Source organism: Suncus etruscus, chromosome 14 (genome assembly GCF_024139225.1).
Source record: "Suncus etruscus isolate mSunEtr1 chromosome 14, mSunEtr1.pri.cur, whole genome shotgun sequence".
NCBI lineage: Eukaryota > Metazoa > Chordata > Mammalia > Eulipotyphla > Soricidae > Suncus > Suncus etruscus.
The window spans coordinates 14181593-14209546 of NC_064861.1; the positions used below are offsets into that span (position 1 = coordinate 14181593).

The window sequence follows — 27954 nt, forward strand, 5'->3', positions numbered from 1 at the left end:
GTGCGGGCTGCCGGCATCTCTCGGAGAATCTCGCCTTCCGCCGCTAGTGAAAAGACACCGGCGGGAATTTGATTTTCTTCCCGCGAATTGCCTTTTTGGGGGTGGAGCGGGAGGGAGTGTGGAAAACCAAGCGCTGGGACATGGACAGCCGCTTGCAGGAGATCCGGGAGCGGCAGAAGCTACGGCGACAGCTCCTCGCGCAGCAGGTCCGCGGCCCAGGGAGGGATCTTTAGTGCGCGTGCGCGGCTGACTGCCTAGGGCGAGGTCTTAAGAGCGCGTGCGCGGCTGTCTCTACCCTGGGAGGGAACTTTAGTGCGCGTGCGCGGCTGTCCCTTCTCGCCGGCTTTGCCGCCGGCGTCCCCGACGTACCGGGACCCTGAACCTTGCACCTATTCTTCTTTTTTTTCTCTTCTTCTCCACTCCCGCGGTGCCCACAGTTTCATTCACTTGGTGTCGTGTTGCCTTAGTCTTCCGGCACATGGGCCAGCACAGATCCCGCTGTGCAGAGAGGCACTTTCTGCTCCAAAGCTCTTCCCCTGTCTCTGGCTTTCTGGGCCTTGCGTCTTTCCAGTTTTAACACCCACTTGAGGAGGTTGTGGCTTCCTTGTGAAATGGTTTTTTCTTTTCTTTTGTGTAAAGTTTGCATTGGAAGGAGTCTTTTTAATTATCAACTTGGATTCTTCCTCTGTTTGAGTCCCAACAATAAAGGGCCAGTATACTACCTTCCCACGTGGAATAAAGAAAGAGGCCGCCCTTCTTCTTAACCCCAAGTCACTTCTCTGCCCGGCCAGTAAATGGGACGTAGGTTTCTCTCCGGATTTTTGTCTTCCCTGCTGCTTGTGATTGAGTACTTAATACTTGCTGATAATTGAGCACACACCTTAAAAATCAGACGTTTTGGGGCCGGGAAGGTGGCGCTAGAGGTAAGGTGTCTGCCTTACAAGCGCTAGCCAAGGAACGGACCGCGGTTCGATCCCCCGGCGTCCCATATGGTCCCGCCAAGCCAGGGGCGACTTCTGAGCACATAGCCAGGAGTAACCCCTGAGCGTCAAACGGGTGTGGCCCCCCCCCAAAAAAAATCAGACGTTTTTCCCTGACCTTCAGATTGAGTTATAGGGAAATGCTCATCAGCTTCAATGCGGCAACTGATTGCTACTTTCTCGAAATAAATCTTGCTTTTTTTTTTTTTTTTTTTTTTTTGCCAGTGTGACAGCTAATTCTCTTTAGCACTGATGAAAACATAGAATGGTAAAAAAAAAAAAAAATTTTTTTTTTTTTGTTTTTTGGGCCACACTCGGTGACACTCAGAGGTTACTCCTGGCTATGCGCTCAGAAATTGCTCCTGGCTTGGGGGACCATGGTGGACACCTGGGGATCAAACCCAGGTCAGTCCTGGGGCAGCCGCATGCAAGGCAAGCACCCCACTGCTGCGCTACGGCTCTGGCCCCAGAGTGGTAAAGACTTTTATATTAGTGTCTGAATAGTTCTCGTCCCACTGGCATGATTCTGGACATTTCAGGAATCTTTTTTCTTTCATTTGACCTTTTTCTGTAGGGGTTAATGTGCAGGCTTATGTTGCTATGGGGATCCGATGCACTACCCGAGATTGAATTGGTTGGTTGTGTGCAAAGTGAACACCTTAACCCCTGTACTATCTCTCCAGCCCCAAATCAGGATATTTTCCTAAGGTTTTGAGCAGTTCCTTTTCTGTTTGTCTTCAGAAACTTCGGTAGCTCCTTTTTGAATTCAAGAATTGCTTGGACTCAATACATTATAGGGCAGTTATTTATTGAGTATCTTACGTTGCGTTTTGGGTTTATAGACATTTGCAATTAAACTATGAATGGTGGGTAGCAAGCTTACATATGGCATAAGTGTAATAACATTTCATACTGGCTGCCCATTTATGTGCCAAATTCTTTTAGGATTTTGGCATAGATTATCTTTGATTACAAAGTTGTTTGCATACTCATTCTACTATGTCTTGACATCTCCTAGTCTTTATTGGATAGGAACCATACTGTATACTATAAGGATATACTGTATAGACATTAATAATCTTCTGCCTTGCCAACTAAAACTTTTTGTCTACTTTTTTCTAAATAAAGACATACTAGTTTAATACTTTACAGAATGTAATTATTTCAACATATCCTTATGGTTTTTAAAAGAAAAACATTCTGATATCCAAGTTGACCCCTGCAGCACAACCCAGAAAAGAAGTTAATGATGAACCCGATGTTGGTTTGATCACTGCTTCCTTTGAGCTTTTATTAGCCTTGTTTAATTCTCTTCCATATCTAAACACATATATAATATATAAATTTCAACATGCAGAAGTTGTTTTGCCTTTTTATATTTTTCGGATTAGGGGCTTCTGGCTTTTGCTCTGGGATCACACCTAGGAATACCTGAGGATTATATTGTAATGCTGTGGTCTAACCAGGGTTGGCTGCAAGTGCTATTCCCTGATACTCTCTGGGTGCATCATTTGGGGCTGTGTGTATATAGTGTTGGCCATTCCTGACAGTGCTCAGGTCTACTTCTCTGATCCATGTTCAGAGTTCACTCCTGGTAGTTCTCAGGAACTGTTTGTGGTGCTGGGGATCGAACATGTGGGTTAGCCACATGTAAGGCAAAAGCCTGAGTCCCTGTATTACATCTACAGCCCTGTAATATTTTAATAAAAGTTGGCTTATTAACTGAATATGAAAATATAGCAAAACTCACTTGTATTATATCATAGTGTCTACCACAATATAAACATTATTAGTTATATTATTTTTGTTTTTTGCTTACTTTATTTTTGATAAAGGACTTTAGGCCAGGGTGTGACTCAGCCTTTGCCTTGCATATATAAAGTCCTACTTTTAAGTTTCTGTCATTGTCTAAACTAAGTAAAAGAGGGAGAGTAGCTAAAGTGAAGTGTCTTAATTTCAAAATGTAAAAAAGGGCTGGAGTGTTAATACAGTTGGTGAGGTGATCCGTCTGGATTAATCCCCAATACTACCTCTGTTCCTGGGAGCATTACTAGGAGTAAGCCCTGAGTACTGTTTTCATCTGTCCAAATTGGCCTTCACTAACATGGTTTTGTTCCAAGGCGTTTTCATTTTGTTCTGCAAGATTTTTGATTAAGGTGCAATTAAAAATAAGACAACTTGATATATTAAATGCATCTTAATGCATTTCCATTTAATATGGAAAGGCTGTTGAATGTGCTGTCATCTAATTTTTGGTTTTTGTCTTTTCTCAGTTGGGAGCTGAAAGTGCTGACAGCATTGGTGCTGTGTTGAATAGCAAAGACGAGCAAAGAGAAATTGCTGAAACAAGAGAAACTTGCAGGTCAGTCAAATAATTTTTTAAAGAATTCTGGTAATGTTGATAAAGAAGTATTGTTTTAAATAAATCTACCTTGGGGATCAGAGTGATGGTACTTACAGTGGGTAGGGCATTTGCCATGCACACAGTCAACCCTCGTTGGATCCCTGACATCCCATATGGTTCGTCAAGCACTGCCAGGAGTGATTCGTAGCATAGAGCCAGGAATAACCCCATAGCACTACTGGGTGTATCCCAAAAAGAAAAATCTAGTTATGAAGTGCGTTGCTATAAAAAGCATCCAAAAATATATGTCAGAAACATTGGGGGCATTTTTGTTAGTTCACTGAATATGATTTTTTTTCTCAAGTCAGTAAATTTTTATAAGGAGAACTTGATACAAATTAAAAAATGGAGTGTTCATACAAGAATTAGCATAAATATCCAAAGATAATTATATTTCTAAAATTACAAAATTTAGGGCTAGAGTGTAGTACAGTGGGTACAGTGTTTCCTTGCACATGGCCGACCCAGTTCAATCCTTGGCATCTGCATAGGGCACCATGAGCACCTCTAGGAGTTATTCCTGAACATAAAGCCAGCAGTAAGTCTTGAGCATCATTAGAATATGGCTCAGGGGCCGGAGAGATAGCATGGAAGTAAGGTGTTTGCCTTTCACGCAGAAGATAGGTGGTTCGAATCCCGGCATCCCATATGGTCCCCTGAACCTGCCAGGAGTGATTTCTGAGCATCGAGCCAGGAGTAGCACCTGATTGCTGTCGGGTGTGACCCAAAAACCAAAAAAAAAAAAAAAAAAGAACATGGCTCAGAAAAAACTAAGACGAAGCAGTTGTCTCTAAAAGTGGTAATCGGTTGATTGAATAAATTCTTGTATTTGGAATTTTTAGTATTCTAGTCTTCATTTTGAATGTGAGTTTTGTTCCTGGTAGCTTAAAATCTATCTTTTATACATAGAACTTATTTTTGTCATATGTCTCATAGGTGCTTCTTTTCTCATTTGTTTTCTTATAAAAGTGAAGCATGGACTTTTCAAGAAGGTTGGTGACTTTACATGATTTATAAATTGGGTAACTAGGTAATGTTTAATCAGGAAACTTTTATTCTTCCTCTTTTCCCATCACCTATTATTTAATATTATAAACAGAATTATCTGTATACCTTGCATATATTTGTATGTGATACTCTAGTTTATATCTTTTAGGGCATCCTATGATACCTCTGCTCCGAATGCAAAACGTAGGTATCAAGATGAAGGAGAAACGGATGAAGACAAAATGGAAGAATATAAGGCAAGTAGAGACTGGGGTACTTTTATGATCAAGAAAAAAATGAATTCTTATATTAATACAGTCTTACCCAGAAAAACAAATCTGATAAAACAAATACATTTTTTTTTTCTTTTCTTTCTCTTGGTGGAGGTTGAGTGGTTGGGCCATAACTGGGAGTGCTCAAGGTCTGTATCTGACTCTATACTTGGGGGTAAACTCCTGGTGATTCTTCAAGAACAATGAGATGCTGAAGGTTGAACCTAGATCTCCTGTGCTGTAGCTGTTACCTTTCCAATTCAGAGAGTTGAGTTTTAATTACATTTATTACGGTAGTGGGGGAGGGACAGGGAGAACAGACAGCAGTACTTAAGACCAGCAGTTTTGGGGGGCCATTAGGGCTACATCTATTGGTGTTTAGGATAGGAGGCATATGTTGCAAGGGATCAAGCCCATGGTTTTACACGTGCAAAACTACCACTTGAACCATATTCATGACCCCAGAATCTAGCCACCCATAACACCTGCTTGCCTCACAGAGAAATCTGCTATTTTGAAAATTAAGGCCAGATGGCTATGTAAAAACCATTTTTAGATCTAGATACCTAGAACAAGGAGAAAGGCACTAGCCTTGCTTATAGCTGCCTCTAGTTTAATCCCTCGCACTGAATATGGTTCTTGACCAGTGCCCTGTGTGATCATTGAGCACCACCAAATTAGACCCCTCAAAAATAAATAATTAAGTACACCCTCCCCCCATACACACACATATATAAGCCACTTTTGAAAGAAGCCTGATGAAAATCAAATTTTGTTTAATTTTTGTTTTGGGGCTGCATCTAGTAATATTCCGAGTTTAGTCTTTTTTTTTTTTTAATTTATTTAAACACCTTAATTACATACATGATTGTGTTTGGGTTTCAGTCATGTAAAGAACACCCCCCATCACCAGTGCAACATTCCCATCACCAATGTCCCAAGTCTCCCTTCGCCCCACCCGACCCCCGCCTGTACTCTAGACAGGCTCTCCATTTTCCTCATACATTCTCATTATTAGGACAGTTCAAAATGTAGTTATTTCCCTAACTAAACTCATCACTCTTTGTGGTGAGCTTCCTGAGGTGAGCTGGAACTTCCAGCTCTTTTCTCTTTTGTGTCTGAAAATTATTATTACAAGGGTGTCTTTCATTTTTCTTAAAACCCATAGATGAGTGAGACCATTCTGCGTTTTTCTCTCTCTCTCTGACTTATTTCACTCAGCATAATAGATTCCGTGTACATCCATGTATAGGAAAATTTCATGACTTCATCTCTCCTGACAGCTGCATAATATTCCATTGTGTATATGTACCACAGTTTCTTTAGCCATTCGTCTGTTGAAGGGCATCTTGGTTGTTTCCAGAGTCTTGCTATGGTAAATAGTGCTGCAATGAATATAGGTGTAAGGAAGGGGTTTTTGTATTGTATTTTTGTGTTCCTAGGGTATATTCCTAGGAGTGGTATAGCTGGATCGTATGGGAGCTCGATTTCCAGTTTTTGGAGGAATCTCCATATCACTTTCCATAAAGGTTGAACTAGACGGCATTCCCACCAGCAGTGGATAAGAGTTCCTTTTTCTCCACATCCCCGCCAACACTGTTTATTCTCATTCTTTGTGATGTGTGCCATTCTCTGGGGTGTGAGGTGGTATCTCATTGTTGTTTTGATTTGCATCTCCCTGATGATTAGTGATGTGGAACATTTTTTCATGTGTCTTTTGGCCATGTGTATTTCTTCTTTGTCAAAGTGTCTGTTCATTTCTTCTCCCCATTTTTTGATGGGGTTAGATGTTTTTTTCTTGTAAAGTTCTGTCAGTGCCTTGTATATTTTGGAGATTAGCCCCTTATCTGATGGGTATTGGTGAATAGTTTCTCCCACTCAGTGGGTGGCTCTTGTATCCTGGGCACTATTTCCTTTGAGGTGCAGAAGCTTCTCAGCTTAATATATTCCCATCTGTTAATCTCTGCTTTCACTTGTTTGGAGAGTGCAGTTTCCTCCTTGAAGATGCTTGTAATGTCCTGGAGTGTTTTGCCTATGTGCTGTTCTATATATCTTATGGTTTTGGGGCTAATATCGAGGTCTTTAATCCATTTGGATTTTGCCTTCGTACATGAAGTTAGCTGGGGGTCTAAGTTCAATTTTTTGCAAGTGGCTATCCAATTGTGCCAACACCACTTGTTGAAGAGGCTTTCCCTGCTCCATTTAGGATTTCCTGCTCCTTTATCAAAAATTAGGTGGTTGTATGTCTGGGGAACATTTTCTGAGTATTCAAGCCTATTCCACTGATCTGAGGACCTATCCTTATTCTAATACCATGCTGTTTTGATAACTGTTGCTTTGTAGTACAGTTTAAAGTTGGGGAAAGTAATTCCTCCCATATTCTTTTTCCCAATGATTGCTTTAGCTATTCGAGGGTGTTTATTGTTCCAAATGAATTTCAAAAGTGTCTGATCCACTTCTTTGAAGAATGTCATGGGTATCTTTAGAGGGATGGCATTAAATCTGTATAATGCCTTGGGGAGTATTGCCATTTTGATGATGTTAATCCTGCCAATCCATGAGCAGGGTATGCGTTTCCATTTCTGTGTGTCCTCTCTTATTTCTTGGAGCAGAGTTTTATAGTTTTCTTTGTATAGGTCCTTCACATATTTAGTCAAGTTGATTCCAAGATATTTGAGTTTGTGTGGCACTATTGTGAATGGGGTTGTTTTCTTAATGTCCATTTCATCCTTATTACTATTGGTGTATAGAAAGGCCATTGATTTTTGTGTGTTAATTTTGTAGCCTGCCACCTTGCTATATGAGTCTATTGTTTCTAGAAGCTTTTTGATAGAGTCTTTAGGGTTTTCTAAGTAGAGTATCATGTCATCTGCAAACAGTGAGAGCTTGACTTCTTCCTTTCCTATCTGGATTCCCTTGATATCCTTTTCTTGCCTAATCGCTATAGCAAGTACTTCCAGTGCTATGTTGAATAGGAGTGGTGAGAGAGGACAGCCTTGTCTTGTGCCAAAATTTAGAGGGAAGGCTTTCAGTTTTTCTCCATTGAGGATAATATTTGCCACTGGCTTGTGGTAGATGGCCTTCACTATATTGAGAAAGGTTCCCTCCATTCCCATCTTGCTGAGAGTTTTGATCAAGAATGGGTGTTGGACCTTATCAAATGCTTTCTCTGCATCTATTGATATGATCATGTGGTTTTTATTTTTCTTGTTATTGATGTTGTGTATTATTTTGATAGATTTACGGATGTTAAACCAGCCTTGCATTCCTGGGATGAAACCTACTTGATCGTAGTGGACGATCTTTTTAATGAGGCATTGAATCCTATTTGCCAGGATTTTGTTGAGGATCTTTGCATCTGCATTCATCAGTGATATTGGTCTGTAATTTTCTTTTTTGGTAGCATCTCTGTCTGGTTTAGGTATCAAGGTGATGTTGGCTTCATAAAAGCTATTTGGAAGTGTTTCTGTTTGTTCAATTTCATGAGTCTTGCCAAGATTGGCAGTAGTTCCTCTTGGAAAGCTTGATAGAATTCATTAGTGAATCCATCTGGACCTGGGCTTTTGTTTTTCGGCAGACATTTGATTACTGTTTTAATTTCATCAATGGTGATGGGGGTGTTTAGATATGCTACATCCTCTTCCTTCAACCGTGGAAGATTATAAGAGTCCAAGAATTTATCTATTTCTTCCAGGTTCTCATTTTTAGTGGCGTAGAGTTTTTCAAAGTAGTTTCTGATTACCCTTTGAATCTCTGTCATATCAGTAGTGATCTCTCCTTTTTCATTCCTGATACGAGTTATCAAGTTTCTCTCTTTCTTTCTTTGTTAGGTTTGCCAGTGGTCTATCAATCTTGTTTATTTTTTCAAAGAACCAACTTCTGCTTTCGTTGATCTTTCGGATTGTTTTTTGAGTTTCCACTTCGTTGATTTCTGCTCTCAGCTTTGTTATTTCCTTCTGTCTTCCTATTCTTGGGTCCTTTTGTTGAGCATTTTCTAGTTCTATTAGCTGTGTCATTAAGCTACTCAAGTAAGCTCCTTCTTCCTTCCTGATGTGTGCTTGCAAAGCTATAAATTTTCCTCTCAGTACTGCTTTTGCTGTGTCCCATAAGTTCTGATAGTTTGTGTCTTTATTGTCATTTGTTTCCAGGAACCTTTTTATTTCCTCCTTGATTTCATCTCTGACCCACTGGTTATTGAGCATGAGGCTGTTTAACTTCCAGGTGTTAAAGTGTTTCTTCTGAGTCCCTTTGGAGTTCACAAATAATTTCAGAGCCTTGTGGTCAGCGAAGGTAGTCTGCAAAATTTCTATCCTCTTGATCTTATGGAGGTATGTTTTATGTGCCATCATGTAGTCTATCCTGGAGAATGTCCCATGTACATTGGAGAAGAATGTGTACCCAGGTTTCTGGGGATGGAGTGTCCTATATATATCCACTAGGCCTCTTTCTTACATTTCTCTCCTCAGGTCTAGTATATTCTTGTTGGGTTTCAGTCTGGTTGACCTATCCAGTGTTGACAAAGCCGTGTTAAGGTCCCCCACAATTATTGTGTTGTTGTTGATATTATTTTTCAGATTTGTCAATAGTTGTATTAAATATTTTGCTGGCCCCTCATTCAGTGCATATATGTTTAGGAGAGTGAATTCTTTCTGCTCTACGTACCCCTTGCTTAATATAAAATGTCCATCTTTGTCCCTTACAACCTTCCTGAGTATAAAGTTTGCATTATCTGATATTAGTATGGCCACTCCAGCTTTTTTATGGGTGTTGTTTGCTTGGATAATTTTTCTCCAGCCTTTTATTTTGAGTCTATGTTTGTTCTGACTATTCAGGTGCGTTTCTTGTAGGCAGCAGAAGGTTGGATTGAGTTTTTTGATCCATTTAGCCACTCTGTGTCTCTTAACTGGTGCATTTAGTCCATTGACGTTGAGAGAAAGAATTGTCCTGGGATTTAACGCCATCTTTATTTCAAAATTTGGTGTGTCTTTTGGGTAGTCTTGTCTTAGATTAGGTCTTTCAGTTTTTCTCTTAAGACTGGTTTTGTGTCTGTGAAGTTTCTGAGCGGTTTTTTTTCTGTGAAGCCATGTATTCTTCCGTCAAACCGGAAAGTGAGTTTTGCTGGATATAGTATTCTGGGTGAAGCATTCATTTCATTCAGTCTTGTCACAATATCCCACCACTGCTTTCTGGCATTGAGTGTTTCTGGTGACAGGTCTGCTGTAAATCTCAGGGAAGCTTGCTTGAACGTGATTTCCCCTTTTGATCTTGCTGTTTTCAGAATTCTGTCTCTATCTGTGGGATTTGTCATTGTGACTAGGATGTGTCTTGGGGTGGTTTTTCTGGGGTCTCTTGGTTGGTACTCTTCGGGCATGCAGGATTTGATCAGATATATTCTTTAGCTCTGGGAGTTTCTCTTTAATGATGTTCTTGACCGTTGATTCTTCCTGGAAATTTTCTTCCTGGGTCTCTGGGACTCCAATGATTCTTAAGTTGTTTCTGTTGATCTTATCATAGACTTCTATTTTCATCTGTTCCCATTCTTTGACTAATTTTTCCATTGTCTGCTCATTTGCTTTAAGTTTTTTGTCCAATCTCTCCTGCTGTATGGAATTGTTATGTATCTCATCTTCCACAGCACCAAGTCTATTCTCAGCTTCTGATACCCTGTCCCAGAGCTTATCCATTTTGTCATTCACTTCGTTTAGTGACTTTTTCAGTCCTGTTAGTTGACATGTTATTTCAGTTTGGAGTTTTGTGATTTCTGTCTTCATATTTTCTTGGTTCTTATTAGTGTTCTGTTTAACTCGATCCATGGTTTCTTGGAGTCCGTTGAGCATCTTCCATATTGCTAGTCTAAAGTCCTTATCTGAGAGGTTGATTAGTTGGTTGGTCATTATCTGGTCCTCAGAATTGTCATCTTCATTCTCTATGTCTGATGCTGGCCTGCGTTGTTTCCCCATTGTCACACTTGTATTGTGGGTTTTTCTATGTGTTGTGGTGGTATTCATTGTCTATATGATGCAGGCAGCACACTCCTCTGGCTCCTCCCTTTCTGGATGGGCTGACTTGCCTCTAAGGGAGGGGAGTCCTCCGTGGATGAAGCCTCACACTGGGTCAAATCTTAGGCCCGAGCATGCAACAGAGAAGACAGTCCAGAGAGAAATGTTTGCTTCTGTGATATAGCACCTTTCTTATTGTAATTTTTCCTTCTTGTTGCAATGGTGTTCTTTCCTTAGAAAGAGTGCATGGCCGCGTAGCGATGCGGAGCGGCCGTGCTCTGCTGGAGCCTCTTTTTGCCCCACTCGCAAGAGTTTCACGCAAGAGGACAGTAGACAGACATAGACCGGTCACACTCACAGTTTTTCACAGTTGGGCCCCACTGGGCTGGTGTACTTTCGCGGATTTTCCCCGCCTGGTGTCACACACAGGGAGCCGGCTTTTGCCCCGAGTTTAGTCTTGACTCTGTGCTAGGGTTCACTCCTGACAGTTCTTGGGGTGCCATATGAGGTGCTTAGAGATTGATTCTGTGTTAGCCTCATATAAGGTAGGCTTCATCCAGTGGACTGTCTCTGGCCCCAAAAACACAATTTGTAAATCTATAACTATAATATTTAGTTGAAATTATTTTAGACACATCTTTATTTTTTTTAATTTTTATATTGCTATATTTAATAAAGAATTAAACTATTTTCAATAAGTATCTAGAAAGTTCAGTGATGCTGGTATCTAATTTCAGGAATATTGTGATGTGTTTTGATATATACTAAGGTATATCTAAAAATTATGATTTTTAAGAAGTAAGGTTAACCTCTATATAGTGCCCAAGTCTATAACCTTTTTACCTACAGGAATTACAGTTTTATATAAATATTTCCATATATGGTTGTACTATTTTTGTGGCTCACTATAAGCCAGACTCAGTGGTGCCCAGGGATTACTTTTGGCAGTGTTTGGGAACTATATGGGGTGCTAGGGATCAAACCAGGGTTGTCTAGTTACAAGGCAAGTGACTTAACTCCTGTACTATCTCTCTGGCCTGCTGGTCATACATTCTTTTTTAAATTTGAGCTCAATTTCTTTTCATTGTTGCCATTAAATTTGAGATTAATTAATTCTACATAAATTTGATAAAATATTTAGTATTGATAATGTTTATTATTGTGAAAATAAAAATATATTTTATTGTAAAAATAATCAGCTGGTTAGAGCTTCCTCATGAGAAAGTGGATATTTCAGTGCTTCCATTAAAACTTGAAAATAGGGGCCGTAGTGATAGCACAGTGGTAGGGTGTTTGCCTTGCACGTGGCTAATCTAGGACGGACCTCGGTTCGATCCCCCGGTGTCCCATACTGAGTCAGAAGCGATTTCTGAGTGCATAGCCAGGAGTAACCCCTGAGTGTGACAGGTATAACTCAAAAAGAAAAAAATCTTGAAAAAACTATTAGAGAGTAATGAAATAAAATCAGCATATTGATTTTAAATAAATAATCAAGGTATTATATGTATTATACCACATAAAATATACCTTTATACAAAAATGTCTGCTTAATCTTCCTTTTACAAGGATGAACTTGAAATGCAACAAGAGGAAGAGAATTTGCCTTATGAAGAAGAAATTTACAAAGATTCAAGTACTTTTCTTAAGGTAAATAGTTTTGAAATTAATTTAGCTCTATGCTTTGAAAACATTTTAAATACCTGTTTGTTTTTCAGATTTAGTTATTGGGGCATCATTATATAAATGTATTCATGTATTCATGAAATATTTTAATTTTAGGACTGGATCATGAGGAATTTACATTTTTTGCTGTCTAAGAGCAATTTTAGTTGGGTGTTTTTAAATATTGCTAATTTTTTTAATTTTGTCAGTCAATTTATGTCTTACATAACTTAATCTTATGTCTTACATAACTTCATGCCGTCTGCATGTTGAATTTAATTTTATCTTTTTCTTCAGGGAACACAGAGTTTAAACCCCCACAATGATTACTGTCAACACTTTGTAGACACCGGACATAGACCTCAAAATTTCATCCGGGATGTAGGTATGCTGGAATTGGTTGAAGATGTTGTTATAACTCTTTATTATATGTGTGTAATTTGTTCTTTTTGTGGATAAAATTTCTTTTCTGTTGTTGATTTTTGTTTTTTTGGTCCATATCTGGCGATGTTCAGGGTTATTCTTGGCTCTGAAATTAGGAGCCTGGAGGTGCTCAGGGGATCAAAGTGTTAGGGTACAGGGCAATGTGCCCTTCTGTCCTTTCGGCGCCTTGAGGGTCCCAAAGAGACACAGATCATGCACAAGCAACAGCTGAGATTTTATTCTGGCCGGTCAGGGTCGTCTGCTGAGACAGATCTCAGAGCAGAGACCCCGAGGCTCTTTTCTGCAGAGTTTATATAGGAATTTTCAAAGCAAGAACAGCACTTTTCCTTATCAGTCATAGACGCAGCTATGAACAAAGGCTTACATTAAAAAAAAACATAACTTTGAGAGACACATTCAATGAACAAAGAGATGACCATTAAAACTTATCAATCCTAGTGTTACATATTGCAGGTGTCAGCTTATCACAGTGGGCCAAGACCCTGGCCTTGTTAGTTGTAGAGAAGAAAGGGGATCATTAAAACTCAAGGTTCAAATGTAGCTAATGGTTAGAGTTCTTGGCACAGAGTGGCACATACGTCAGCCTTAGCAGCATGGGAGTTGGGCTTTCTGGCGCCAAGAGCCCCCTCTGGCTGCTACTGCTCGAATCACTCTAGGCTTAGTAATAGTAAATGAGTACTTATCAATTAACTTAACTTATTGATATATCCTATAAAGCTTAAAACTTACTTAAAGTGGCAGTTATAAACTAACAGTAAGCATAAATGGGTATTGATCTCACATGCCCAAGACTGGTTTTATCTTCCAGGCTTGCTGTCCTTGGGAGCTGTGAAAGCAGAACTTGCTTATCTTAGTTCAAGCTAGCTGTCTGAAACCTCTTCCTAACTGTCTGAGGCCTCTTTGTTTCTGTAGCTCCCCACTCTTCTGGCGGATTTCTGTTAGCAGGCTAGAATTCTAAAATGGAGCAGTCCTTTGAAAAAGAGAAGTTAAAAAAATATGTATCCTAAAAACATTTAAGAAATCTTTCCTCATCAAAAGGATATTGGGGATACAACCTGCATTGGCTACTTGCAGGACAAACACCCTCATCGTTGTGCTATCACTCTGGTCCCTGTGGATTAAAGTTCTTTGTTTTTGTTTGTTTGTTTGTTTGTTTTTGGACCACACCCATTGATGCACATGAGTTACTGCTGACTATGCACTCAGAAATCGCTCCTGGCTCTGAGGGGACCATATGGGACCCCGGGGATCAAACCACCGTCCATCCTAGGCTAGCACTTGCAAGGTTCTGGTGCCACCGCTCCAGCCCCTTTTGTTTTTGTTTGTTTGTTTGGGGGCCACCCCATTGATGCTCAGGGGTTACTGCTGGTGTGGATTAAATTTCTAACAAAATCATTGTACTGTGCTTGTTTTCTCTTGTCTGTTCTTAGTAGTTCTGGTATATGCTCTTTCCGTGAAGCCCTTCCCTCCCTTCCTTCCTTTCCTTCCCTTCTTTCTTTTAAGTCATTCCCATAGTTCTGTTTACTTGGCAAGACTCATCAACTTTTTTTTTTTTTTTTTTTTTTGGTTTTTGGGCCACACCCATTTGACGCTCAGGGGTTACTCCTGGCTATGTGCTCAGAAATCGCCCCTGGCTTGGGGGGACCATATGGGACGCCGGGGATCGAACCGCGGTCCTTCCTTGGCTAGCGCTTGCAAGGCAGACACCTTACCTCCAGCGCCACCTACCCGGCCCCAAGACTCATCAACTTAACAAAATTTACTGGTACTAACTCTAATTGTATTGACATTTACGTTTGACTTTTTCTGCTCAGGTTTGGCTGACAGATTTGAAGAATACCCTAAACTGAGAGAGCTCATTAGGCTGAAAGATGAGTTAATAGCTAAATCTAACACTCCTCCTATGTAAGTATTATTTTTGGGGCCTCTTTGTTCATTTTCTGTTCCCAGTACATGTTCAAAATGTATTCATTTTATCCCATGTTTATGGTGTTCATACATTCTATTTTCTTTTTAGTGTAAAAATGCATTAATTTGAAACTCTAGTCTTTAGTAGTTCTCTTAAATTTTTTTTCAGTTAAAGTATATATATATATATATGTTTTTCTTAGAAAAAGCTTAGATCGGGGCCGGAGAGATAGCATGGAGGTAAGGCGTTTGCCTTTCATGCAGGAGGTCATCGGTTCGAATCCCGGAGTCCATATGGTCCCCCGTGCCTGCCAGGAGCAATTTTTTACCCTGGAGCCAGGAATAACCCCTGAGCACTGCCGGGTGTGATCCAAAAACCACAAAAAAAAAAAAGAAAAGAAAAGAAAAGAAAAAGCTTAGATGAAGAAAAAAGACTAAAATAAAAAAGTTAACTTAGAATCCAGAAATACGGTGACGCTCAGGGGTTACTCTGGCTATGCGCTCAGAAGTTGCTCCTGGCTTGGGGGACCATATGGGACGCTGGGGGATTGAACCGCAGTCCGTCCTAGGCTAGCGCCGGCAAGCCAGACACCTTACCTCTAGCACCACCATGCCGGCCCCAGAAATACTGTTCTTAACATATTGAATATGATACTTATTTTTAGCAATAGCTAAACAAAATAACATTTTCCTCATTACCATGTAGGAATTGTATATATAATCTTTGAAATTGTAGAATTGCCTCAGGGCAGGAGTGGCTGGGAACGGGAACAGCAGCAGGGTCCTCTAGAAAGGTGGGCACTAGGGTCAGTGAATTGAGACAAGATTGCATAGTTGGAAAGAAGTTTAGATCTAGCCTGTTTATTCAATAAAAGAGCAGCATTTTTGTACATTTACTTTACTTTAGCAAGGAAGAAGGGGGAGTGGTCAGTAGTTTACATAACAGTTTCGTATGTGGCTTCTGTGATGTATAGATAGTCATCAACATTTTACAGAATTCCTTGATCTCTTCCTTAATACAATGATTTCAATAGTTAATTGATCTTTAGTTTTGGCCTAATATTCAACAATGCCCTAAGTTTCCCCAAAACCTCATAAATCTGCCGAGGAAGCTTTGTGGCTTGAATGCCCAGTTATTCTTTTCCAGGGGGCTTTTGTATGGCTGTTTACTGTATGCCTAAATTGGGTTTAGTATTGATGTGAAGATTATCTTTAGAAACAAGCGGCCTTGGCTCAGGGCCAGATGGCTCTAGTTCTGCAGTATGTTTCACATGCTTTATTTCCATACAGCATTTCTACAATTGATTAGCAAGGGCTAGAATAACAAGACCTCACACATCTAGTTGGTAACTAGGAGACAGTTTTTATTTACAAAAATCTTAGTGGTCTTTTGAGGGACTCAGAGGAAGGTCCTTAGGGTGCTGGTGAAACTGTCTCAAATGAAAGAGGCAATATTATGCTGTGACCTTCATCAATTTCTCCATTTCCCTGAGCGTCTCAAGGCAATTGTGGGTACAGGAGGGTACAAAGGCCTCTTAAGCCTAGTGCCCTCTCTTAGCCAGGGTCTCTAGGCTAGGGTTCCTTACAGAGGTTGTGACATTTCCTCCTTTATTTTATTTATTTAATTTTTGTTTTGTTTTGTTTTTTGGGTCACACCTGGCAGCGCTCAAGGGTTACTCCTGGCTCTACACTCAGAAATCACTTCTGGCAGGCTTGGGGATGCTGGGATTCAAACCACCATCCTTCTGCATGCAAGGCAAATGCCTTACCTCCATGCTATCTCTCCGGCCCCTCCCCCTTTATTTTTAAGACGAATGGTGGCCAGTTCTATACAGGCATCTTTATTGGCAGACATTAATAAGTGAGCCAGCATGGGAAGGCAGATGATACCAATGATCAAAACCCAGTTCTGGCATTCGCTACTCAGTGAGGCCAGTATAAAGGCTTTAAAGTCTTAGCATCAAACCATAGATCTGCAACCAATCATCAATTTCTGTAATTTGGATTAGCTTAGAACTACTATATATTGGTGCAAGGATTTAGTGTTCAAAGACATATCATTGTGTTGCCAGAAGCCCAGCAAATGGGTCTTTAACTATCCCAAGGCTGAGATTCATTATATGGATAAGGGATCACATCTACATATTTATATTCTGTATGGCAGCGAGTGGACAACTGAAATTTGAGCTTCTGTACTTCTTTCCCAAGCCAAATGACTGTCTTCGAAAGCATCAATTTTAGCCTCAAATTTTCTATCCATAATTTCCTTTTTAGCCTTGACAAGGGAAACAGTTCTTTATGCTCTTCCTTAACCAGTGCTGTGGTGGAGATAGCAGTAGATGCAAAAATGGAGATTAAAACAGTGATCCCCAGGATAAGAGCATCAACCAATTGTTTAGGCCTCATTAAAGCTTAAAGCATGCAGTATCTTTAAGGCTATAAAGGCAGAATTATCATACCAATCATCCTGGATTTCAACAGAGAGCATATCACAAGCAGGTTGCTTAAGAATCAGAAATACAGAATAACCTTTGGTAATGTTGGCTTGATACAATTAGTTAATACATAATTTGTGTAGGAGATGTTATTAGAGGTATGGAAAGTAGTAATCTATATGTCCAATGACTGAGCCCTGAGGATAGCACAGAGCTGGTTAAGACATACCTCAGTATTTATAGCTTGAACTTGGGACTTTCCCCCAGGTTTTAATAATACTGGGCTGGTGGCTGCTAGCAGATGAAACAGGCTTGGGAAAAAATTTGTCAAATTGTAATGGGGGGAAGCACTAAGAAAAACAAGACTGGCCCAACCAGGATAAAAAACAGTGGACAGGGCATGAAGCCGAGAGCTTACAGGGAACAAGTATTGAAACCATTATGTTAAGGAAGAGGCCAATAAATTCTATAGAATGTTTTGATGATTATACAGAAGTCACGTATGTTTTCCTGTTATGTAAACTATTGACCACCCCTTTTCCCTTGCTGAGTCATAATAATGACTTCTAAAGTAAATGTATAAAAACACTGTTCTTTGAATAAACAGGCTAGATCCAAACTCCTTTCTGAGTGTGTGGTCTTGTCTCAGTTCGCCAACTCTGGCGCCTACCTTTCTAGAGGACCCCATTGCTGTTTCTGTGCCCAGCTGAACCAAAGGCCTCGTGGGCTAGTGCCCTCCCTTAGCTGTGATCTCTAGGCAAGGGTTCCTTACATAGAGGTCGTGACATAGAATCTATTTCACATTTAGTTAAAGTACAGTTTGCCAAATGGGTCTGTTAATGATTAGAAGAACCACAAAGAAGCCAGAGTAGTGAAATATTAGCACATTATAATATTTATCTTGTTTAAAAATATCCTGCTTCAAGTAGTTTAGACCTAAAGTATTTCATGGTTATAGTATGTGAAAGTAACCTTGAAGTAAAGGCTGATGATAATTTATACTGAGTAATGTGAGACACTCAATATAACCAAGTTTATAATAACTAATAAATGAAAATTATATCCATCTTTAGAAACTTTTTTTTTGTTTTGTTTTGTTTTTGGGCCACACCTGGCGGTGCTCAGGGGTTACTCCTGGCTGTCTGCTCAGAAATAGCTCCTGGCAGGCACGGGGGACCATATGGGACACCGGGATTCGAACCAACCACCTTAGGTCCTGGATTGGCTGATTGCAAGGCAAACACCGCTGTGCGATCTCTCCAGGCCCTAGAAACTTTCCTGTAAGGAAAAATGTAAAGATGTTTTTCTGGTTTAATTAAACAGTTGCCAAAAAAGGGAGTATGGTATTCCTAAAAATGTAGACAATGATGGAGGCTCAAACATCATTTTGTGTAGATGTTTTTTGTTTGTTTTGTTTTTGTTTTTGGGTCACACCCAGTGGCGCTCAGGGGTTACTCCTAGCTCTAAGCTCAAGGTATTTGCCTTGCATGCAGCTGACCCAGGATGGAACTGGGTTCAATCTCCGGCGTCCCATATGGTCCCCCAAGCCAGGGATGATTTCTGAGTGCATAGCCAGGAGTAACCGCTGAGTATTACTGGTTGTGGCCCCAAAACAAAAACAAAAAAAGAGATGTTTTATGTTTTGGGTGTCCTTGGGGGGGTGGGAATATGAATTGTGATGCAATTATACTCATGTTACAGGGCATGTAGAAGAGTATTATAGAGTTGTATACTGAGGAAGGATTTCCTCTTCATAAAATAGGCGTTTAGTAACTAGTTCATGGTTTTATATTCTTCGGTATGAGTTAAGAAATTTCTTTCAGAGGCTGGAACGATAGCACAGAGGTAAGGCATTTGCCTTGCATGTGGCTGACCCAGGATCCCTGGTGTCCCATATGGTCCCCCGAGCCAGGAACAATTTCTGAGTGCATAGCCAGTAGTAACCCCTGAGTGTCAGCGGGTGTGGCTCAAAAACAAAACAAAACAAAGGAATTTTTTTCATTCTCTGCAAGGTATATGAAAACATCCAGCTCCCATTTTTCCTCCCGAATGTGCCCAGCCCATTGAACTATCTGTCTGTAGTCTAATATCACTGTTTATCCTCTTACATTTTATGCTTCATCTGTCTGTAGTCTAATCTCACTATTTATCCTCTTACATTTTATGCTTCAATAAAATAGGTACTTACAGGCAGATATAGAAGCCTTTGACATCAGAGAACTGATGCCCAAATTTGATGTGATTCTCCTGGAACCCCCACTAGAAGAATATTACAGAGAGACTGGCATCACTGCTAATGAAAAATGCTGGACTTGGGATGATGTATGATGAACCTTTCTTCATTGTAATGAATTTCAAGTAAATATATGCTTATTTGATAAGAAATTGAGATTGTTAATATAATCCCCTGCTCTTTCAGGAATCATAAGTAATGATTTGTGGTATATTTTATATCTGAAGGTTAAGTATATATGCTTTTATTTAAAATCTAGTACTTGGGTCCAAAACAAAAACAAAACTAAAATACCATGTAATGCTTAGATTGCAATGAGAGAATGGTTGGCTTGACTTAGTATCATTCAGTGACATGTCTTCTCTATTTTAGCTATTGTCTTCATATTGGGGGTGGGGAGAGAGAAAAGAAAAGAAAAGAAGAGACAGCCTAGCACTCAGGAATCACTCCTGGTAGCCTGGGATCAAATCCAGATCAGCTGCCTACAAGTCAGTCTCTCAATCCACTGTACTGTCTCTTTTGGTCCTGAAGAAAGATTTTTATGGGGAATGTTTGAAGAAAGTTGGGAACTTGGTGGTGCTCTGGGTGCTTCTGGCTCTATGTTCAGGAGTCACTTTTGGCTTAAGAGACGGAAACTGGGTCAGCCTCATGCAAGGGTATGAGACTTGTCTCTATGGTTGCCAGATAAAGATGTTAAGACTTTTGGTTTTGGGCCACACCTAGTGGTGTTTAGGGCTTACTCCTGGCTCTGCACTCAGGGATCACTCCTGGCAGGGCTTGTGACCCATATGGGGTTTGGGGGAATCAAACCAAGGTCAGCTGTAGATAAGGCAAGCACCCTACTACTGTACTATCTCTCCAGTCCACAAATGTATTTTTTTATTCAAGTAGAATTTAACTTTTTGTTTTTGTTTTTGTTTTTTTGGGGTCACACCCGGCCCTACACTCAGAAATCGTTCCTGGCAGGCTCAGGGGACCATATGGGATGTTGGGATTCGAACCACCATCCTTCTGCATGCAAGGCAAATGCCTTACCTCCATGCTATTTCTCCTCCCCTGAATTTAATTTTTTTTAAAACAGTTTCTTTTATTTAAGCACTGTGGTTACAGAAATGTTTGTTGTTGGGTTTCAGTCATTGAATGTACACACTTTTCACCAGGGTAACCTTCCTGCCACCAATATTCCCCATTTCCTTCCCCAGAATCTTAAGTTTTTCTTATGAAATGAAACAATAAATTCAGAAACTTCTTTCTAGAAAACAGCTGAAAGAAAATTATTGCTTCTGTTATTTGTATGAGTATATGGTATTCTCAGAATTTTTAGATTTAATTATTAAAAATTTAATCAGGTAGAATGATAGATTATATATTTTTGGTATTTCTGACTTAAAATAATCATTACAACAAAATGAATATTTTATGCATCATATTATGTATATATATAAGAATCAGAATCTCTATAAGCATTTGTTGTAAAATTTTATTTTAATTTTGCCTCTAACTTTAGGGTAATTTCTTTGTTTTAGTGTCTTTCACTGCAGCTAGCTAAGTTGTTCTCAAGCTACATCTGATAAAATTCTATAATTGTATATCAATGGTTTCTTATTAACTTTTCATGTAAAAACAAGTGTACATATGGAATTAGGCTCATATATATGTTGTTCTAATTCAGAATAACATAACAACCAAGCAAGTAGTTTTAATGAAAATGAACATTTGAAGAACACATCTCAAGAATCAGGTTAAATGTCACTGATTGGCCTTTTGGATTATGATGAATGGGAAACAAAATGCTCTCATGCAATATATTGTTTAATCTCTTACAGATCATGAAGCTAGAAATTGATGAGATAGCAGCACCCCGGTCTTTTATTTTTCTCTGGTGTGGTTCTGGGGAGGGGCTGGACCTTGGAAGAGTGGTAAGGTGGTCTTCTTTTTGAGAATGGTTATAAGGCTCAAACAAAAAATTATATGCCATGATGTATTGCATAAGAAGTTTGAAGATATATATATATATTGGTTTTGACGCTTTGTTCATTGAGTAGTAAGAAAATATTGAGAATAAATTAAATTTTCACAAGATAATGTACAAAAGGCAGAACCCCTTGGTTAGCCAACACTAGGAATGAGTAAATCAAAATATGGCTATTGAGGCTGCAGGGTGAGAGCAGTTAGAGAATTAAAACAAAATGGCCAGGGATCAAACCAGGGACTGCCAGATACCTGCCATGTGCCTTAACCCCTGTACTCTCTCCAGCCCCTTTAGAAAGTTAAGTATTTGTTTCTCTTAGTTACAGCTATGGACGTTAAAATTCTTTGATTTGTAGTGTTTACGCAAGTGGGGTTACAGAAGATGTGAAGATATCTGTTGGATTAAAACAAACAAAAATAATCCTGGGAAGACAAAGACTTTAGATCCAAAGGCTGTCTTCCAGAGAACAAAGGTATGTATTGTTCTCACTGCTTTGTTTTCTTGATTTTCATTTTTTTTTTTTTTTATTATTTTGGTCCACACTCGGCTGCACTCAGGGATTACTCCTGGCTATCTCTTCAGATATAGCTCCTGGCAGGCACGGGAACCTTATGGAACGCCAGGATTCGAAACAGACACCGTAGGTCCTGGATCGGCTGCTTGCTAGGCAAACGCTGCTGTGCTATCTCTCCGGCCCTTGATTTTCTTTTAAGGTTTCCCAATCACTGTTTAAGTTATAATTAATTTTGGTGGAAAGGTTCTTTGCTTATACTTGTGAAAATGGCATTGCTTTACAGAAATACATCCATGTTATCTTTAAATTATTTTTGAATTCAATGTTAGATCAGCTGTATTGAAAAAGATCATGTATGTAACCCTGTGTGCTCTAGGCTGCTGAAATTCTAAGTCAGGTATAGAATTTTGGTATCTACAGCCCCTGCAGAAATGGTCCCTTTTTCCGAGCAGAGGGGAAGAGAAAGTGGCAGCATGACTCAAAACTAATCATCTTAGAAGTATATTTCTCATGTTATAATGTACTACAATCTAGGATTTTGAGGGACAAAGTAATTGTACATGGATTCTGTTTTATTTTTCTTAATGTTCTTTGACTGTAAGTTCAAAATAAAGAAAAAAATATATCCAAAAAAAAAAAAGAAGTATATTTCTCTTCTGTTCCTTTTTTTTCTGCACAGGAACTGGCATGACGTTTGAAAATCTTTTATTTCACAACTGCCCTGCCAGTATCATATTGAGACTGACTTTTTAGGGATCATTAAAGAACAGGAGGGGCTAGGACTGGAGTTATAGCACAGCAAGATGGCTGCATTGCATATAGCCAACCTGAGTTCAATTCCCAGCACCCCATATGGCCCCAATCCTGCCAGGAGTAATTTCTGAGCATCAAACTAGGAATAACCCCTGAGCGCTGTCAGATGTGGCCCAACATTCAGAAAACACACACACACACACAAATGGGAAGATCTAATATTTTTTTTGGGGTGGGCTCATACCCGGCAGTGCTCAGGGGTTACTCCTGGCTCAATGCTCAGAAATCGCTTCTGGCAGGCTCGGGGAACCATATGGATTGTTGGGATTCGAACCACCTGCCTTCTACATGCAAGGCAAACGCATTACCTCCATGCTATCTCTCCGGCCAACATCTAACATTTTAATCCACATTCCTATCATCCAGATTAGATTAGTTTCTTGTTGAATTTTTTGTTTTTGAGAAAAATTTTCATAGTTATATGGAGTAGTTTGATATCTATGGTGTGCTTATACCGTATTTTCCAGCGTATAAGACAACCCCCTAATTTTACAGTTAAAACATAGGTTTAGGCCTTTATTCGTTGTATAAGACAGAACGTTCCTGTGCTGCAACTGTATGTACCACAGTGAGCCAATCACAACAAGCAAAGGTTCAAAGGTTCTACTGTCATAGACTTCCTCTCTGACTCTGCCAATCTGAGCTGGCTTTTTACAGTGTACATTCCGGTACAGAACATTGTCTAATTTGCATGCATAAAAAGCCTGCTTGGATTGGCTGAATTAGAGAGGTGGTCCAAGCAGCCTTGCAGTGATTGGTGCAGGGTCAAGTTGGAAAATTCATTTCATGGCAACATCCAGACGATTTTATTTAGTGGCATATCGAAACGTTTTTCAGGATATACTCAGCGTATATGACTTTTTTTCATTTCAAAAGTTGTCTTATACGCCAGAAAATACAGTAGTTCTCTCTCTAGAGATACACTTTAGCTCCTTGGTCAGGTTTCTATTTGGATCTTATGCAGCATCTTTAGAGTTCATGTTTCTGTAACTGATAAAAACAGCTGATCACCGTCCAAGTCTTACAGTAGAAAAGACTGCCTGGCTATTGACTTCCCTTTAAAAAAGGGATGTCCCCAAGGTGAATCCTCTCTTTGTCAGCTTACATGGTATTCTGCCCATATCTGATACCTGGGTTTTGTCCATAGAACTGTGGATTAAAGATTCAGAGAAATGAAGGATGTCTTGAAATTGGGGACCTGAGAAGTACAGAACATTTCTAGAAGATAACTGGGGATGAAAAGCTTAATGAGTCTGCTCTTACCATCATCAGGAACACTGCCTTATGGGAATCAAAGGAACAGTCAAGCGCAGCACAGATGGGGACTTCATTCATGCTAATGTGGACATTGACTTGATTATCACGGAAGAACCAGAAATTGGCAACATAGAAAAGCCTGTGGAAATTTTTCATATCATCGAACATTTTTGTCTTGGTAGAAGACGTCTTCATCTATTTGGAAGAGATAGTACAATTCGACCAGGTGGGATAGCAGATAAAGCAAACAAGCCCATGGGTCTTTGTGCACATAATATTGTATGAAGTTAAAATTGTTATGTATTTGGTTCCTCTTTTTGATTCACGGAGAGTATACCAAGTTCATTCTTGGGTATACTTTTCCTTGATCCTTTCACCTTTCATTCAGATGCTTAAAAAACCTTCCTTTGGGGCCAGAGCGATAGATTGCTCAGTGTTAAGGTGTTTGCCTTGCACACAGCCAATCCAGGACAGACCTGGCTTCAATTCTCAGCATCCCATGTTGTCACTGGAGCCTACCAGGAGCTGTTTCTGAGTTCAGAGTCAGGAGTAACCCCTGAGTGCTTCTGGGTGTGGCCCAGAAACAAACAAACCAAAAGAACTTCCTTCTTCCTCTCCCTTCTCCTAACTCTTCCTTTCCCTGTAAACTGTTTTCTTTTTCTTTATATTTCTTGTCATTATCCTAGTGGTCAGTTCATGAGGGCACATGATCAGAGTCTGTGTCTCACGAAGGCAAAGATTGCAGTATAACAGCCTGTAAGTGATAAAACACCTGTGGTGCTAGCTTCAGAGATGACACACTATGTTTTGAGTTTGGGGATCCTGAACTGTAGGGCCTGGGAATCTCACTTGTGCAGGACCAGCACTCTGGGTTGGATTCTCAGTCGTGGAGCCTGCCTGACACCATGGACCTTGCCACCTTCAGGCTGGCAAAGATGGGCTTTTGTCAGAGCACTGTATGGGGCTTTGAAATGGCCTTTGTTTAGTTTGGTTTTGGTGCGAAGGGACTGTATGTTGTGCCGCGTGCTGAATTCAGATTGGCAGCAAGACAATTGTTTTACCACTGGACTCTCTTCTACAGCCCTAAAATGTCTTTCTTGACTCAGTTGGTTTTTTTTTTTTTGTTAGTTTTTTTTTTAACTTTTAAATTCCATTTCATCTAATCACTGTAGCTATTCCAGTTTGGTTGTTGGCATTTGCATGACTTATTTTTTTTTCTTTCAATGTTCTGTATTCTTTCACTTGAAGATAGATGTCTTTTGGGATCAAACACCTAGTTGATATTTTGTTTATAGCTTATTTTTACCTTTGGATTGATTTAGTCCTTCTAATAATTCCTGATATATGAAGGCATAAATTGCCATCTATATTTTCTTGTTTTGATTCTTCAGGTGATTTTATCTTTCCATATTTACTTTTTTTTTTCTTGTATTGTTCCTTCCTTTGGTTATCTGAAGATTGTAGCATGTATTCTTGAAATACAATTTTAAGTCAAAATGTCTAAATTGAAACTGAGTTTTAAAGGATGAAAATGCAGACCAGAGAGATAGCACAGTGGTAGGGCATTTGCCTTGCACGTGGCTGACCAGGACAGACCCCGGTTCGACTTCTGGCATTCCTGAGCTCAGAACCAGGAGTAACCCAAAGTGCTGCCAGATGTGGCCTAAAAACAAAACAAAAAAAGGATGAAAATGCTTCATAGTTATCTTGCTTTTTGTTTGTTGTTGTCATTGTTTGGTTTGGGGACCAGACCTCATATACTCTGAGCTGATTCCTGGTTCAGTGCTTAGGAATCAATCCTGTATGCAGCACTGGATTTAAATTGGGTTTGGCTGTGTGCAAGGCAGCTACCTTAACCCTGACGTATGTTCTCAGTCCTATCTTCTTATTTTTAAACCATTTTTTTCCAGTACATCACTTATGAATAGGCTACTGTAGATCTAGTATACACACAAATATAGAATGAGCTTGAGTTATTTAGACTTCCTTTGTGTGAGTGTGTGTGTGTATGAATGAGTGTCTTGTTTGGGAGTTTTATGCTAATCTACCTCACTGTATGAAGTAATATTTGGGTAGCAGTGCTTGTGTCAGGCAAGCAGATACTTATCCTTAAAGGTCACATCGTTAGATACTCAGCATTGAAGTTGTAGAGGGGGCCCGGAGAAATAGCACAGCGGCGTTTGCCTTGCAAGCAGCCGATCCATGACCTAAGGTGGTTGGTTCGAATCCCGGTGTCCCATATGGTCCCCCGTGCCTGCCAGGAGCTATTTCTGAGCAGACAGCCAGGAGTAACCCCTGAGCACCGCCGGGTGTGGCCCAAAAACCAAAAATAAAAAAATAAAGAAGTTGAAGAGGAAATGAGATTCAATCTCATTACCTCCAACAACAAGTTTTACATACTTTCTTGTTCTTCTATCATGTAAGTGTTTATACAATTATAAGGATAGTGATCCTTTATTTCTCAATTGTTAACTGTATTTCCATATGTTAAATGATTAGCATTTTAGATTTTTAAAACATGAATACTTAAGGCAGTTGTATAAGCATAAATAGCAACTAAAATGAAGATACTACTTACTTTAGTTTTATGACTAAACATGGTCTTCATCCTTTTAGCTGTACCTACTACATTCCTCACTTTATACATTGTCTTTCAGACAGACACTGTTTCAGCTGATCCTGGTCTTAGGAATAAATGTTTTATTTCTGGATTGTAATTGTCCATCTAATTATTTGCTCTTGGTCCTTGCATTTGTTATGCATGAGTATATTACCTAACTCATGTATTAGGAGTACCACTATTACTGGGAAAGAATTAAAAGATCACAGGTGTGCACAGATATGAGGTTAGATATGCAGCTATTTCAGTTGTACTTGGTTTTTGGTGATCTCCTTAGAGATTATAAGAAATTAGAGAAAGAAAGTTGTGGGCAGGAATGTCAGTTTTTCTCTAAGGATCTGAGTGGGATTTTTTGGTTGATGCTTTGTTTTGTAAGAGGCAGGAGAAAGACAGTATTAGTTTTTGTTTTGTTTTGTTTTGTTTGGGAGCCACACCCTCCTGCACCTCAGGAATTACTCCTGGCAGGCTGGGGGACTGTGTGAGATCTAGGGATCAAAGGTCAACTGTGAGCAAAGCAAATGCCCTACCTATTGTGCTCAGTAGCTTCAGCCCCACAATTTTTCTTTATGAAATTTTTTGTTTACTATCTTTTAATAGTATCCTGTGTTCCATATCACATATATCAGCCATCAGATGAGAAAGGTACCAGTAAAACTTAGAGAAATACAGTTTCCACACAGGTGTGGAACATGCATTTTGATCGCCAGGAACTTTTCTGCTAAGCAGAGCCTCACGAGGACAAGAAAAATGCACAGCATGATTTACCTGCTGTGGGTTTTTTTTTCCTCAAATATTACAGGTCCTGTCGCAGCCCTTTAGTTTTAGGTGTTTGAACTGTGACAAAGTAGGAATCGCCTTTAAAATCTGTATCAGATGCAAAAAATGTATTCTGTTTTAGACTAGATTAAACAACAGCTACATTTTCCTCATCTGTCGGGATGAAAATAATGGTCTGTCCCCCTGTATCTTCTAGGCTGGCTTACAGTTGGACCGACTCTGACTAACAGCAACTACAACGCAGAGACCTATGCCTCCTACTTTAGTGCCCCCAACTCCTACCTGACGGGCTGTACGGAAGAGATTGAAAGGCTGCGCCCCAAGTCACCACCTCCCAAGTCCAAATCTGACCGGGGTGGTGGGGCCCCCCGGGGGGGCGGCAGGGGTGGCACCTCTGCAGGCCGAGGCCGGGAGAGGAATCGCTCCAATTTCCGAGGGGAACGGGGTGGCTTCCGTGGCGGCCGTGGGGGTGCACATAGAGGGGGTTTCCCTCCTCGGTAACTCCTGGGCAAGATGCTTGCCGAGATGTGGGCCGGGCCATGTCCCTTTTCTCTCTCCTCTCTTCTCTCCTTTTCTCTGTTCTTTCTTCATTCTCTTCTCTTCTCTCTATTCTCTTCTCCTCTCCGCGCTCCTCTTGCTCTCTCATATTTCAAACTCAGTTACAGCATACACTTTGC

General features: G+C 40.0%; 1 protein-coding gene across 1 annotated transcript; it reads left to right on the top strand.

Moving 5' to 3' along the window:
- METTL14 (methyltransferase 14, N6-adenosine-methyltransferase subunit) lies at positions 1-27855 on the top strand. The gene is made up of 11 exons (XM_049786983.1): positions 1-206; positions 3254-3342; positions 4541-4628; positions 12209-12289; positions 12602-12689; positions 14563-14653; positions 19272-19413; positions 21151-21243; positions 21652-21768; positions 23896-24106; positions 27474-27855. The coding sequence occupies exons 1-11, from the start codon at positions 141-143 to the stop codon at positions 27776-27778; spliced, it is 1371 nt and encodes a 456-aa protein (XP_049642940.1). The 5' UTR covers positions 1-140; the 3' UTR covers positions 27779-27855.
- Positions 27856-27954: the final 99 nt, after the last annotated feature.